The following is a 15,051-nucleotide window of genomic DNA, read 5'->3' on the forward strand; positions in this document are numbered from 1 at the left end:
TTGGTGGTAGAATTTTTTCTCTAACTTGGGTCTAGCTATCTTATTTAGAGCTCTCTAAATAATTTTTAATTAAATTTTTCCACTTTTTTACACAAAGTCCTTATAAAGGACATTTTAACATCAATTGGATTGAATGAGTGTTATTACAGATTAAAGTCCTTTAAAAGAACTTTCATTTGGTGGTAGAATTTTTTCTCTAACTTGGGTCTAGCTATCTTATTTAGAGCTCTCTAAATAATTTTTCATTAAATTTTTTCACTTTTGTACAGAAAGTCCTTAAAAAGGACATTTTAACATCAATTGGATTGAATGAGTGTTATTACAGATTAAAGTCCTTTAAAAGGACTTTCATTTGGTGGTAGATTTTTTTCTCTAACTTGGGTCTAGCTATCTTATTTAGAGCTCTCTAAATAATTTTTAAATTAAATTTTTCCACTTTTTTACACAAAGTCCTTAAAAAGGACATTTTAACATCAATTGGATTGAATGAGTGTTATTACAGATTAATGTCCTTTAAAAGGACTTTCATTTGGTGGTAGATTTTTTTCTCTAACTTGGGTCTAGCTATCTTATTTAGAGCTCTACAAATATTTTTTCATTAAATTTTTTCACTTTTGTACAGAAAGTTCTTAAAAAGGACATTTTAACATCAATTGGATTGAATGAGTCCTACTACAGATTAAAGTCCTTTAAAAGGACTTTCATTTGGTGGTAGAATTTTTTCTCTAACTTGGGTCTAGCTATCTTATTTAGAGCTCTCTAAATAATTTTTCATTAAATTTTTTCACTTTTGTACAGAAAGTCCTTAAAAAGGACATTTTAACATCAATTGGATTGAATGAGTGTTATTACAGATTAAAGTCCTTTAAAAGAACTTTCATTTGGTGGTAGAATTTTTTCTCTAACTTGGGTCTAGCTATATTATTTTGAGGACTTTAAATATTTTTCATTAAATTTTTCCACTTTTTTACACAAAGTCCTTAAAAAGGACATTTTAACATCAATTGGATTGAATGAGTGTTATTACAGATTAATGTCCTTCAAAAGGACTTTCATTTGGTGGTAGATTTTTTTCTCTAACTTGGGTCTAGCTATCTTATTTAGAGCTCTACAAATATTTTTTAAATAAATTTTCCCACTTTTGTACAGAAAGTCCTTAAAAAGGACATTTTAACATCAATTGGATTGAATGAGTCCTACTACAGATTAAAGTCCTTTAAAAGAACTTTCATTTGGTGGTAGAATTTTTTCTCTAACTTAGGTCTAGCTATTTAATATGAAGACTTTAATTTTTTTTTCGAGGATTTATTTTAAAAATGCTGAAGTTTTTGGACATTAGACAAAATATGGTAAAGTTGATAATGATAAAGTTCCAACGACTTTAGTACAAGAGTATCTTTGGCTTAGAGGTTAACGCGTGGTGTTCTTGTTACCAACATCGTTAGTTCAAATCTCTCCGCCGTGAACATTTGTTTTATATATTTATTTATTTTTATCTTTTTTTTTCTTTCTCCATTAATTTTCATTACTTTACTTAGTATTTTAATTAAAAATATAAACGTTTTTTTTTTTCATCTGAAAAATATTGAACACTCCCTATAATTGAAGTGTTTTTCTACCCTTTTAATTTCCTGGAAGTTTTTTAATGAGTTAAAATGGTGTCATTTCACTATTGGAGGGGAATTCTTGTCAAAAACTCAAGAAAAGCGTGGTCACTTACCGGAAAACTCTGAGAAAGTCAATCATAACGCGTCCAGTTATTAGCAGTTGGTATAGCACAACGCAGATGGGTCAGTCTATGCGTTGTAATTTAATTTGTGAGTAGGATTAGTAGGCAAAGTCGATTTTTTGTAAAATTTAGCAATTTGACAAATTAAAATGCTTATATCTTAAGTTCTATTAGACCTACAAAAATTTCGTGACTAGTTATGGAAAGGTATTAAAATAATCTATAATCTGACATACACTACCCTAAAAAAGTTTCCGGGCAAGCAAAAATGGGGTATTTTTGAAGGCAAATTTCAAGCGGCTATATCTCCGGCTGTGGTCAATCGATTTTCAAAAATTTATAATTTTTGGAAAGGTACATTTCTCACCTTTCTAAAACTGGTAAATTTCTGAAAATCGGTTAACACATTTTTTTTTCTTGGCAGCCATTTTAGTAAACCTAGGCGAAAATGCTTTTTTCACGATTTCACAATTTTTCACTTTGACCTCTTAGACGAATAAACTATCGTTGGAAAGGTAATTTAATTGCCTTTCCATATCTGCTAAATTTTTGAAAATCGGTCAAGCGGTTCGGTCGTGGCAGCCGATCTAGTGTACTATAGTGAAAAATACACTTTTGACTATATCACAGCCTAGGGTTGACCGATTTGGACAAACTCGGTTGTAAGTTACACGTTGCTTAAATTTCATCAGAAAGCTAATCATGTCCTGTAACTTTAAAAAAAAATTCATCCCGATCCGTCACGTGGTTATTTTTTAATGTATTTTTTATGTGATCCCCTTATATTACAAAAAGAGTACCCTAACTTTATTCGTTTCCCAGTTTTTTTTGTAAGTTACACGTTGCTCAAATTTCATCAGAATTAATAGTAGACATTATCATCTAACTTTAAAAAAATATTTTATACAAATCCGTCAAGGGGTTCTCCTGTAAAATGTCATTTTTTGTGATTTTTCTTATAATTTGAAAACGATAATAAATAAAGACTTCCGGTGTGAAGTTAGTGTAGAAATGTGGGTGAAAAATTTAATTTTTTCGCATTTTCGAAATCCAAGACGGCCGCCGTCCGCCATTTTGAACTACCATCAACGACTTCCCTTATAGCTAGAGGTCTGATATTTTTGTATGTTGTAGGGCTCAGTGACACGTTTTCATCAACAATTCATACTTGAAAATCGGTCAAGCCGTTTAGCAAATATGGCGGCCTAAAGCAAATAGTGTTTTTTCGATATAACTCGAGAACGGCTTGACCGATTTTGACCAACTTAGGCTCAAAAATTGCCTTAATTTAAGGGGCAATATCTCCGAATTCCCATTATGCATTTTCTTTATTTTTTGATATGTTATGGCTGGACTCAATATCTTACACCAGACCGAAAATGAAGAAAATCTATGTCGCAGTTTAGAAGATATAGCCATTAGAAAAATTCTTATATTTTCAAAAGTGTTCTTAAAGCTGTGAATGACTTGTCCAATATTGCTCAACTTGGTATCAAATTAAAGGCTTTTTTTATTTATTTATATTTTACGAGGTAAATTGTCGCTTCGCTCCAATTTAATTCGCCCTCGGGTTTCTAATTTCATTATAGGGAGTGTTCAATATTTTTCAGATGAAAAAAAAAAAGTTTATATTTTTAATTAAAATACAAATTAAAGTAATGAAAATTAATGGAAAAAGAAAAAAAAGATCAAAATAAATAAATATATAAAACAAATGTTCACGGCGGAGAGATTTGAACTAACGATGTTGGTAACAAGAACACCACGCGTTAACCTCTAAGCCAAAGATACTCTTGTACTAAAGTCGTAGGAACTTTATCATTATCAACTTTACCATATTTTGTCTAATGTCCAAAAACTTCAGCATTTTTAAAATAAATCCTCGAAAAAAAAATTAAAGTCTTCATATTAAATAGCTAGACCTAAGTTAGAGAAAAAATTCTACCACCAAATGAAAGTTCTTTTAAAGGACTTTAATCTGTAGTAGGACTCATTCAATCCAATTGATGTTAAAATGTCCTTTTTAAGGACTTTCTGTACAAAAGTGGGAAAATTTATATGAAAAATATTTAAAGTCCTCAAAATAAGATAGCTAGACCCAAGTTAGAGAAAAAATTCTACCACCAAATGAAAGTCCTTTTAAAGGACTTTAATCTGTAATAACACTCATTCAATCCAATTGATGTTAAAATGTCCTTTTTAAGGACTTTGTGTAAAAAAGTGGAAAAATTTAATTAAAAATTATTTAGAGAGCTCTAAATAAGATATCTAGACCCAAGTTAGAGAAAAAATTCTACCACCAAATGAAAGTTCTTTTAAAGGACTTTAATCTGTAATAACACTCAATCAATCCAATTGATGTTAAAATGTCCTTTTTAAGGACTTTCTGTACAAAAGTGAAAAAATTTAATGAAAAATTATTTAGAGAGCTCTAAATAAGATAGCTAGACCCAAGTTAGAGAAAAAATTCTACCACCAAATGAAAGTTCTTTTAAAGGACTTTAATCTGTAATAACACTGATTCAATCCAATTGATGTTAAAATGTCCTTTTTAAGGACTTTGTGTAAAAAAGTGGAAAAATTTAATTAAAAATTATTTAAAGTCCTCAAAATAAGATAGCTAGACCCAAGTTAGAGAAAAAATTCTACCACCAAATGAAAGTTCTTTTAAAGGACTTTAATCTGTAATAACACTCATTCAATCCAATTGATGTTAAAATGTCCTTTATAAGGACTTTGTGTAAAAAAGTGGAAAAATTTATATGAAAAATATTTAAAGTCCTCAAAATAAGATAGCTAGACCCAAGTTAGAGAAAAAAATCTACCACCAAATGAAAGTCCTTTTAAAAGACATTAATCTGTAATAACACTCATTCAATCCAATTGATGTTAAAATGTCCTTTTTAAGGACTTTGTGTAAAAAAGTGGAAAAATTTAATTAAAAATTATTTAAAGTCCTCAAAATAAGATAGCTAGACCCAAGTTAGAGAAAAAATTCTACCACCAAATGAAAGTCCTTTTAAAGGACTTTAATCTGTAATAACACTCATTCAATCCAATTGATGTTAAAATGTCCTTTTTAAGGACTTTGTGTAAAAAAGTGGAAAAATTTAATTAAAAATTATTTAGAGAGCTCTAAATAAGATATCTAGACCCAAGTTAGAGAAAAAATTCTACCACCAAATGAAAGTTCTTTTAAAGGACTTTAATCTGTAATAACACTCAATCAATCCAATTGATGTTAAAATGTCCTTTTTAAGGACTTTCTGTACAAAAGTGAAAAAATTTAATGAAAAATTATTTAGAGAGCTCTAAATAAGATAGCTAGACCCAAGTTAGAGAAAAAATTCTACCACCAAATGAAAGTTCTTTTAAAGGACTTTAATCTGTAATAACACTGATTCAATCCAATTGATGTTAAAATGTCCTTTTTAAGGACTTTGTGTAAAAAAGTGGAAAAATTTAATTAAAAATTATTTAAAGTCCTCAAAATAAGATAGCTAGACCCAAGTTAGAGAAAAAATTCTACCACCAAATGAAAGTTCTTTTAAAGGACTTTAATCTGTAATAACACTCATTCAATCCAATTGATGTTAAAATGTCCTTTATAAGGACTTTGTGTAAAAAAGTGGAAAAATTTATATGAAAAATATTTAAAGTCCTCAAAATAAGATAGCTAGACCCAAGTTAGAGAAAAAAATCTACCACCAAATGAAAGTCCTTTTAAAAGACATTAATCTGTAATAACACTCATTCAATCCAATTGATGTTAAAATGTCCTTTTTAAGGACTTTGTGTAAAAAAGTGGAAAAATTTAATTAAAAATTATTTAGAGAGCTCTAAATAAGATAGCTAGACCCAAGTTAGAGAAAAAATTCTACCACCAAATGAAAGTCCTTTTAAAGGACTTTTATCTGTAGTATGACTCATTCAATCCAATTGATGTTAAAATGTCCTTTTTAATTACTTTGTGTAAAAAAGTTGGAAAATTTAATTAAAAATTATTTAGAGAGCTCTAAATAAGATAGCTAGACCCAAGTTAGAGAAAAAATTCTACCACCAAATGAAAGTCCTTTTAAAGGACTTTAATCTGTAATAACACTCATTCAATCCAATTGATGTTAAAATGTCCTTTTTAAGGACTTTGTGTAAAAAAGTGGAAAAATTTAATTAAAAATTATTTAGAGAGCTCTAAATAAGATAGCTAGACCCAAGTTAGAGAAAAAATTCTACCACCAAATGAAAGTTCTTTTAAAGGACTTTAATCTGTAATAACACTCATTCAAGCCAAATGATGTTAAAATGTCCTTTTTTGAGGACTTTGTGTAAAAAAGTGGAAAAATTTATATGAAAAATATTTAAAGTCCTCAAAATAAGATAGCTAGACCCAAGTTAGAGAAAAAAATCTACCACCAAATGAAAGTCCTTTTAAAGGACTTTAATCTGTGGTAGGACTCATTCAATCCAATTGATGTTAAAATGTCCTTTTTAAGGACTTTGTGTAAAAAAGTTGGAAAATTTAATTAAAAATTATTTAGAGAGCTCTAAATAAGATAGCTAGACCCAAGTTAGAGAAAAAATTCTACCACCAAATGAAAGTTCTTTTAAAGGACTTTAATCTGTAATAACACTCATTCAATCCAATTGATGTTAAAATGTCCTTTATAAGGACTTTGTGTAAAAAAGTGGAAAAATTTAATTAAAAATTATTTAGAGAGCTCTAAATAAGATAGCTAGACCCAAGTTAGAGAAAAAATTCTACCACCAAATGAAAGTTCTTTTAAAGGACTTTAATCTGTAATAACACTCATTCAATCCAATTGATGTTAAAATGTCCTTTATAAGGACTTTGTGTAAAAAAGTGGAAAAATTTAATTAAAAATTATTTAGAGAGCTCTAAATAAGATAGCTAGACCCAAGTTAGAGAAAAAATTCTACCACCAAATGAAAGTTCTTTTAAAGGACTTTAATCTGTAATAACACTCATTCAATCCAATTGATGTTAAAATGTCCTTTTTAAGGACTTTGTGTAAAAAAGTGGAAAAATTTAATTAAAAATTATTTAGAGAGCTCTAAATAAGATAGCTAGACCCAAGTTAGAGAAAAAATTCTACCACCAAATGAAAGTCCTTTTAAAGGACTTTTATCTGTAGTATGACTCATTCAATCCAATTGATGTTAAAATGTCCTTTTTAATTACTTTGTGTAAAAAAGTTGGAAAATTTAATTAAAAATTATTTAGAGAGCTCTAAATAAGATAGCTAGACCCTAGTTAGAGAAAAAAATCTACCACCAAATGAAAGTCCTTTTAAAGGACTTTAATCTGTATCAAGACTCATTCAATCCAATTGATGTTAAGATGTCCTTTTTAAGGACTTTCTGTACAAAAGTGAAAAAATTTAATGAAAAATTATTTAGAGAGCTCTAAATAAGATAGCTAGACCCAAGTTAGAGAAAAAATTCTACCACCAAATGAAAGTTCTTTTAAAGGACTTTAATCTGTAATAACACTGATTCAATCCAATTGATGTTAAAATGTCCTTTTTAAGGACTTTGTGTAAAAAAGTGGAAAAATTTAATTAAAAATTATTTAGAGAGCTCTAAATAAGATAGCTAGACCCAAGTTAGAGAAAAAAATCTACCACCAAATGAAAGTCCTTTTAAAGGACTTTAATCTGTATCAAGACTCATTCAATCCAATTGATGTTAAGATGTCCTTTTTAAGGACTTTCTGTACAAAAGTGAAAAAATTTAATGAAAAATTATTTAGAGAGCTCTAAATAAGATAGCTAGACCCAAGTTAGAGAAAAAATTCTACCACCAAATGAAAGTCCTTTTAAAGGACTTTAATCTGTAATAACACTGATTCAATCCAATTGATGTTAAAATGTCCTTTTTAAGGACTTTGTGTAAAAAAGTGGAAAAATTTAATTAAAAATTATTTAGAGAGCTCTAAATAAGATAGCTAGACCCAAGTTAGAGAAAAAAATCTACCACCAAATGAAAGTCCTTTTAAAGGACTTTAATCTGTATCAAGACTCATTCAATCCAATTGATGTTAAGATGTCCTTTTTAAGGACTTTCTGTACAAAAGTGAAAAAATTTAATGAAAAATTATTTAGAGAGCTCTAAATAAGATAGCTAGACCCAAGTTAGAGAAAAAATTCTACCACCAAATGAAAGTTCTTTTAAAGGACTTTAATCTGTAATAACACTCATTCAATCCAATTGATGTTAAAATGTCCTTTTTAAGGACTTTCTGTACAAAAGTGAAAAAATTTAATGAAAAATTATTTAGAGAGCTCTAAATAAGATAGCTAGACCCAAGTTAGAGAAAAAATTCTACCACCAAATGAAAGTCCTTTTAAAGGACTTTAATCTGTAATAACACTGATTCAATCCAATTGATGTTAAAATGTCCTTTTTAAGGACTTTGTGTAAAAAAGTGGAAAAATTTAATTAAAAATTATTTAGAGAGCTCTAAATAAGATAGCTAGACCCAAGTTAGAGAAAAAAATCTACCACCAAATGAAAGTCCTTTTAAAGGACTTTAATCTGTATCAAGACTCATTCAATCCAATTGATGTTAAGATGTCCTTTTTACGGATTTTTTATATAGATTTTGGAATATTTTTGTTTTTTGGACAAATTATCTAGTTACCTATCCCTAGCCTAGAGCGAAAATTTACAATCTGGTCTAGAGGTATTTAAAAAAATATTTCTTGAGGTGTCCAAAAACTTCAGCTTTTTTGGACATTTGCTTGATTATGAGAAAAAGAGAAAAATATTTTTGAATATTTTGTGAAGTGTCCAAAAACTTCAGCTTTTTTGGACATTTTCTTGTTTATTTACATTATTATTTAATTATTTTTATGAAAAATATGAAAAAAATAAATTTTTGAAAATTTTTGACACATGCGACATCGGCTCATTTAGTCGACGATTTTGTCCAAAAACATACGGGTGTCCAAAAACTTCAGGGTGGTTCAAAGAGAGAATCACACACACACAGATGCAAAATGATGAAATGTCAAATGAAACGTCAAATTTTCCGAAACTGCGATAAAAGAAGGAAAATAAGAGGAAGTGAAAATGCGTCTGGTTTTTAAGAAATTTTCCAACAAATAAAATGTTTTGCTGTGAAAAATTGCTTTTGGTGTAAAGAAGAATTCCCCATACGTACGTTAATTATACAGTGATAGCATTTAGCAAGGTAATTGTGGGGAAAAGTGCAGAGAAAAAGCGCCAAGGGAGGATTTTTGACGTTTCTCTTGATCGATTTTTGCATGGAAAAGGCGTTTTGTTTTGGAAAAAAGGAAATTTTCGTATTTTTCTAGTTAATTTGAGACTTTGGTGATTAAGTTACAGATTCGAGGGCATTTCAACGAAGCTGAGGAAGAAGATGGCCAGTCATTCTGAGCGGAGTATCCATGAGATGCTGAAAGACACGCCGTCCATGAACGACAGCAACAGCGCTATTCACACGGGCACCGAACCCCGGGGCTTTCGTCCAAACCATCCCAATAGCCTGGCCTTGCGGAATGTCTCGGAGCCGGCAACACCATCACCCGGAATGAGCCCCAATGGGGATATCATGAAGAATGGCGCTTCAAAGATTGACACGATCAAGAATTGGAGCATATCAACGTACAAGTGCACACGACAGCTAATGATGGAGAAACTGGGCAAATCCACGAGGACTGTGGATTCAGAACTTGAGGCGCAAATTGAGCAGCTTCGCGATACTCAGCGGAAGTACTTGTCCGTGCTGAGGCTAACGCGCGCCATGAGCTCCCACTTTCATCACGTCGTGCAGACACAGCACGCTCTTGCTGAGGCTTTCTCGGATCTAGCACAAAAGAGCCCAGAGCTGCAGGAGGAGTTCCTGTACAATTCAGAGACGCAGAGGAATTTGACAAAGAACGGAGAAATCCTACTAAGTGCTCTCAACTTTTTTATATCGTCTGTGAACACGCTGTGCAATAAGACCATTGAAGACACGCTAATTACGATAAAGCAGTACGAAACAGCGCGGTAAGTACACACAAGAATTTTGCACTGTGCTAATTGATGGAATTTTCATTGAAATCATTTTTGTGGAATCTGCAGAATTGAATATGATGCCTACCGGTCGGATTTGGAGAGCTCAAAACCAGAAGTAACTAGTCCAGGATCTGAGGAAGCTCAGAAGAGTTTCATGAAGCACAAGGAGCAGTATGAAAAGTTGCGTTCAGATGTGGCTGTTAAAATGCAATTTCTCGATGAGAACAGGGTAAGAAAAAAACTGATTCTTGGTTTAACAATGAATCTTCTATTCAATCTCAATCTTTCTTCCAGATCAAGGTGATGCATAAGCAATTAGTTTTGTTACACAACGCTATTTCTGCTTACTTCTCCGGGAATGCACAAGCACTTGAGGGAACCCTCCGGCAGTTTAATATAAAGGTTAGTTTTTAACAATTTATCTTGACTTTTTTGGCAAATTAAAAATTAAAAAAAAATTCATTAGCAGGTGAAAAGTCCAAATTCCTCACAGGGATCATGGTTGGAGCAGTAAGGAAAAAAGATCGGAAGAATCTCAATTGGATGTTTTTCGAATTCCCAGTCGACTCGAGAGCAGAAAATAAAATCCAGGACTTGTGGGTATGCGTGAATTATTTGCAAAACAAAATGCATTTTACAGGGGAAAGAGTCGACTTTCCATTGATAAATGAAAAAAAGAAAATAGTGAAGGAAGCTTCAAAGTAATCTGATCGTTCCTTTCGTGAATTAATCTCATGAATTGATTTGATATAAATATTTTTTCCAAGTCAACTAGTCAAATAATATTTTTCCCATCATTAATCACTCACAATCACCTAACTTATTTATCGTCTTTAGCCTTTATTTTTAGCAATTTTTTACCGCCTTTTTTGTGCACCAATGCGTTTAATTTTTGGACTTCTTTTTTCGGTCAAAAATAAAACGATTTATTTCTTATAGTCGCATAAATAAAACAGCTAAAAAGGAAAATCTCATCGTAATTATTGTGTTTACTTACATTTTACTGATTAAATGTAATAAAAAATGAGATATATACAAAATAAATATCAGCCAGTTGCTGTAAATCTAATTCTTCTCCAGTGACAAATTCTTTAGCTTCTCATCCAGATTTACTTCCTCGTTTTCAGCTCTAAACTGTTCCTGTGGGAGAGAAAAATCAGGGAGTTATTTTTCCTGAATTGTTCCTAAAGTGCCACAGACTTACAGGATTGTAGATAACTTTCACGATAAGGGAGCAACTTGGACACGTTGCTGTCTCCTCTCCGGCCATCAGCTCTTCCTGGAAAGGAGGGAATGAATCACGATCTAATTTTTTTTGGGAGGTAAACGAGATAACCTCAAAATCTGAGCTCATACCTTGGAAATTTCAAATCTATCGCCACAGGGACAGGGATAGTGGTAAATTTCTTCAGCTTCATCATATTCAAAGTCTTCAATCTCAATTTCATCATGATACACACTCATTTTTAGTAAGTACAATCATTAAAATTCCAAAAAAGTTTCACACGCTGAAAAACACAAACACCCCCTCTTCCTAAAAAAAAACAATGTGAGGTTATGTTTCGGAATTCGATGTCAAAATAAGGAATTTGTGTTTTGTGGCAATTTTTGTGTGCAGAAAATGTCTCAAAGCGCAAAGGAACATGAGAAAATCATAAATACACAGCGAGAGCAGTTGACGAGGTATGAGACACGCCTAAAGGATGTTGTTGCTGCCTACAAGGGCTTGCTGAAGGAGAAGGAAGCCCTAGAGGTGAGTCTTGCAGCACTCAGCAAGGATTCCACCAAGGAAACCAAGGAAAATGGTCAGGATACCAAGGCAGGGGACTCGGACAATTTGCAAATGCAAATTGCTACCCTCATGAGTTCCCTGGCAACACTGTCCGCGGAGAAGTCTCGCATGGAGGCCTCCTTTCAGGCTGACAAGAAGCAACTGCGACAGGAAATGCAGCTCAAGGACAATGCACTGCGGGAAATGCAAGAGAAACTCAAAGCAGCCGGAGCCCAATCAAATATCGACGTTGAGAGTGTAAAGTCGAAGCTAATTGTGGAGCGACATGAGCGTGAGAAGGAGGCCAATGACAATATGATGATGATTCGGGAGCTGCAGAAGTTGCTGTCGGATGAGAGGCATTTAAAGGAGAATCTGGAGATGCAGATAAATGACCTGAAGAATCAGTTTGCAACAACAAACTACAGTGATAAGACAATAAAGGAGTTGACGAGTGAACTGGATGCAGCCAGGAAGAAGATAAAGAAGCTTGAGAAGCACGAGAATGTGAGTGAGAGGGAGAATTCTGCACTGGTGCTGCAACAGTTGCAGAATGAAATTGCATTCCTAAAGCAACAGCACGCAGCTGCAATTAAGAGTGAACAGAAGAGAGCTATCGTGGCGGAGGAACGAACCAAGAAACTGGAAGCTCTGCACGAGGAACGTGTGGCGAGTTTGGAATCGCGACTGGCTGAGCTTTCAAAGACAGTGGGCACGTATGACAGACTCCGGCAGCAGGATCAGGACAATATTCATAAGCTAAAGGAGAGAATTGCCCAATTTGATTATTCAGACTCCGCCCCAGCGGTGCTTCAGGAAGATAGTAGGACATTTAAGAGTATTAATGAGATTGTTGATGAAATTGTTCGCCTCAAGAAGGTCCTCATGTTGGAGAATGCAAAAATTCCCAATCCAATTGATGTTTCGCGCATTTTCGCCGTAGCTTCGAATGATCACGGGATCTGCATGGAGGAGCAGATGAGACTCCGGAGGGAAATTGAAAATTGCCAAATGGAGAATTATGAGCTGAGAAATAGTGTTGAAGTTCAAAAGTCTCACATTCACACGCTCCAGGAGAAGGTGAAGGTGCTCAATCGAAACATTGACGAGCAAGAGTTGGAGCTGAAGACCAAAATTAGCGAACATGTGAGTGAAATGAAGGCAGAGAAGGCCAAATGGAAGGAGATGGTGGGAGCCCTGGAGGCTGACTATCGGTCGCGTATTGCAGAACTTGAGCAACATCTACAGAAGCAGCGAGATCGCTCCCTGGTGCTGCTGGAGGAGAAAGAGAATGAAATTAAAGCTCTCCGGACGTCTTTTAACATCTTCACACCGCCGACGGAGGATACTGCTGAAACGAGTAGTCAGGAATCCAGCGAGACAAGACCCCATGGGACGGTCTTGACAACACCAGGAGGATCGAGCGTTGAGGAATACCACATGTTGCACTATGTGCATGAATTGGCGCGAAAAGATGTAGAGATCTCAGCTCTCCGGAAAGCACGACATTCCGCAGAGAGTGCCCTCCGGCAGGCACTTCAGGATAAGGTGACAACACAGGAGGAGCTTCATGATAAAATCAATCAGCTCGAGGAAGAGGTGGACAGGTGAGTTCTAACACATTTTCTTCGATAAAATTGTGGAATTTAAATTATATAAAACTTTCCCTTCAGACTGGAACGTTGCAAGTCCCGCGAGGGTGCCAATTTGGAGTATCTGAAGAATGTTACGCTGAGTTTTCTGGCCACAAATGACAATGTGAGTAAACGGCACATGTTGAATGCAATTGGGGCTGTCCTAAAATTCAGTCCTCTCGAAATGAAATCCATCACCAATTACTTCAGTAAGAAAATGTAGAATTGTTGCTCAATCAGTTAAATAAAGGAAAAAGTATTTATTGTTGAATCCGGAAGTCCTTTATTGTTGACTACTAAACCCAGAGGGAGGAAGTTTCTGGAGGATTTTCTGCAAAACAGTGGGAAATAAGGCGAAGAATTTGAATCTCTGACCCATTTTATCTGGATGCGTCAGGAGGTCGTATCCTGTCTCCAAATCCTTCTTCTGATCCGGTCTGGCGTTCTCCAGGAGCACCTGCAATCTCGCATCACCTTCCATGTTCTTGAGGAAGTCAGCTTGAGCAATAGGGCCATAAGTGATGACTTTCTGCGTCTTCTCAGCCATAAATGTCAGCTGCTTGAAATCCACATCAGCAGTTAGATCAGCTTGTCCTGGATTTTCAAGAGGATCCTGCAGTTTATGTTGTCTGAAAGCCTGAAACAAAATTTAATTTACTTCATCTTTGGAGACAGAACAAAAATCTTCTCACCCGGAACGTGTCTGTCTTATCCCCAAGATGACCGTAATCCATAATGAGACTGAAGCCTCCGTCCTCCTCCAAACGCTCAGCTATGTGATTGATCACACTAAACGTATCAAGGGAGAATTCAATGTGATCCCGTTTGTCGGAAAAATCTCCAGATAGCTGGGAAAATACCTTGGAAGCTGGAGTTTCTCCTCTGGATACTAAAAAGCGAAAAGCTTCCTTCTTATCGGGATCAATATCCACCAAAATCTCCTTCCAGACATTGTCTTGTCGCTCAAGTTTGTGAATTGGGAGAGCATCGAAGAACTCATGGGCATAGATAACGGAAAAATTCCTCGGAACATCCTCAAGGCGTTTATACCAGAACACCTGTACCCCAGAGACCATCTCTCCGGCATAGTGATGCTTTGACTCTGGATCCGTGACTTCGTTGTGACTCAAGCAGAGACGATTGGCTTGTGCTTGACACATGTACGGACTAATTTCCACGAGATGCACTGAGAGGTCAGGTGAGGAGAGATCGAGCTGTGAGAGAACACGGAGAATGTCCTGGGTGAGAGTTCCTCGTCCAGGACCCAACTCAACCAGCTGAATGGGCTTGGGTGAGCCAATCTTCTGCCATTCCGTGAGAATCCACACAGCCACAAGTTCCCCAAAAATCTGCCCGACTTCCGGGGACGTTATGAAATCCCCCTCCTTCCCAAAAACATCCTTGGACATGTAGTACCCACCGGAGGGATTTGTCAGGATCTCCTTCATATACGTAGCTAGAGTTATGGGGCCTGTAGCCTGAATTCGAGCAGAAATTTGCTTTGCCAATGAGAAATTCTCCTCAGGAAATTCCCGCATTGGCTTCTTCTGGGGCGCATCCTTATACTGGGGTCTCTTGATAGTTTTGTAGCAGAATGTTCTGGCTAGAACTGCTGTTCTTCCCCCATTCATTACCCATCTTCCTGAAGATAACCTAAACATCACCCCGAAGAAAAGATTGAAATTATCGAAATAAAATGAGTTTTCAGCAAATTCGTGAGATATTTCTGATAAAACTCACATTAATGAACTTTTTAAGATTCTAATTTATCAATGACAAGATTTCCGTCTCGGAGAAAAACGTGAAAAACCAGCGACCTTGCGGGTTTATTGACCTCTCGTGTTTACAATTTTGACTTTTCTTCAAGAAGGAGT

At 34.5% G+C, this 15,051-nt stretch overlaps 4 protein-coding genes across 7 annotated transcripts; 2 read left to right on the top strand and 2 right to left on the bottom strand.

Moving 5' to 3' along the window:
- The first annotated feature begins 8,758 nt into the window (after positions 1–8,758).
- Positions 8,759–10,841, top strand: LOC129797816 (arfaptin-2). 4 transcript variants are annotated; one of them, XM_055840649.1, is made up of 5 exons: positions 8,759–8,942; positions 9,092–9,763; positions 9,839–10,001; positions 10,067–10,174; positions 10,239–10,841. In XM_055840649.1, exons 2-5 carry the CDS (start codon positions 9,132–9,134, stop codon positions 10,284–10,286), a joined length of 951 nt encoding a protein of 316 aa, XP_055696624.1. In that variant the 5' UTR covers positions 8,759–8,942; positions 9,092–9,131; the 3' UTR covers positions 10,287–10,841. The 4 variants fall into 4 exon arrangements, with proteins under 4 accessions (XP_055696624.1, XP_055696627.1, XP_055696625.1 ...); XM_055840652.1 differs by having other exon boundaries at positions 10,242–10,841; XM_055840650.1 differs by having other exon boundaries at positions 8,768–8,942; positions 9,098–9,763.
- Positions 10,737–11,238, bottom strand: LOC129797817 (diphthamide biosynthesis protein 3). Its single transcript, XM_055840653.1, has 3 exons — positions 11,129–11,238; positions 10,977–11,051; positions 10,737–10,912 (listed from the first exon to the last, which is right to left on the bottom strand). The coding sequence occupies exons 1-3, from the start codon at positions 11,234–11,236 to the stop codon at positions 10,838–10,840; spliced, it is 258 nt and encodes an 85-aa protein (XP_055696628.1). The 5' UTR covers positions 11,237–11,238; the 3' UTR covers positions 10,737–10,837.
- A 70-nt stretch (positions 11,239–11,308) lies between these two features.
- On the top strand, positions 11,309–13,448 carry LOC129797814 (GRIP and coiled-coil domain-containing protein 1). The gene is made up of 2 exons (XM_055840647.1): positions 11,309–13,150; positions 13,217–13,448. The coding sequence occupies exons 1-2, from the start codon at positions 11,394–11,396 to the stop codon at positions 13,398–13,400; spliced, it is 1,941 nt and encodes a 646-aa protein (XP_055696622.1). The 5' UTR covers positions 11,309–11,393; the 3' UTR covers positions 13,401–13,448.
- LOC129797815 (protein arginine methyltransferase NDUFAF7 homolog, mitochondrial) lies at positions 13,437–15,041 on the bottom strand. The gene is made up of 3 exons (XM_055840648.1): positions 14,918–15,041; positions 13,870–14,830; positions 13,437–13,814 (listed from the first exon to the last, which is right to left on the bottom strand). Coding segments are annotated over exons 1-3 (1,317 nt in total). The 5' UTR covers positions 14,920–15,041; the 3' UTR covers positions 13,437–13,460.
- Positions 15,042–15,051: the final 10 nt, after the last annotated feature.

The sequence above is a fragment of the Lutzomyia longipalpis genome, chromosome 1, assembly GCF_024334085.1.
Source record: "Lutzomyia longipalpis isolate SR_M1_2022 chromosome 1, ASM2433408v1".
Classification (NCBI taxonomy): Eukaryota; Metazoa; Arthropoda; class Insecta; order Diptera; family Psychodidae; genus Lutzomyia; species Lutzomyia longipalpis.

What these genes read in the sequence shown, in the direction of transcription:
- LOC129797817 (XM_055840653.1), bottom strand. Translation starts at nt 11,236, where the DNA reads ATGAGTGTGTATCATGATGAAATTGAGATTGAAGACTTTGAATATGAT. An exon ending in ATAGATTTGAAATTTCCAAG is followed by an intron (nt 11,052 to 11,128) that starts GTATGAGCTCAG and finishes CCTCCTTTCCAG; the next exon opens with GAAGAGCTGATGGCCGGAGA. An exon ending in TGAAAGTTATCTACAATCCT is followed by an intron (nt 10,913 to 10,976) that starts GTAAGTCTGTGG and finishes TCTCTCCCACAG; the next exon opens with GAACAGTTTAGAGCTGAAAA.
- LOC129797816 (XM_055840649.1), top strand. Translation starts at nt 9,132, where the DNA reads ATGGCCAGTCATTCTGAGCGGAGTATCCATGAGATGCTGAAAGACACG. An exon ending in AATTTCTCGATGAGAACAGG is followed by an intron (nt 10,002 to 10,066) that starts GTAAGAAAAAAA and finishes TCTTTCTTCCAG; the next exon opens with ATCAAGGTGATGCATAAGCA. An exon ending in TCCGGCAGTTTAATATAAAG is followed by an intron (nt 10,175 to 10,238) that starts GTTAGTTTTTAA and finishes AAAATTCATTAG; the next exon opens with CAGGTGAAAAGTCCAAATTC.
- LOC129797814 (XM_055840647.1), top strand. Translation starts at nt 11,394, where the DNA reads ATGTCTCAAAGCGCAAAGGAACATGAGAAAATCATAAATACACAGCGA. An exon ending in CTCGAGGAAGAGGTGGACAG is followed by an intron (nt 13,151 to 13,216) that starts GTGAGTTCTAAC and finishes CTTTCCCTTCAG; the next exon opens with ACTGGAACGTTGCAAGTCCC.
- LOC129797815 (XM_055840648.1), bottom strand. An exon ending in ATAAGACAGACACGTTCCGG is followed by an intron (nt 13,815 to 13,869) that starts GTGAGAAGATTT and finishes ATTTTGTTTCAG; the next exon opens with GCTTTCAGACAACATAAACT.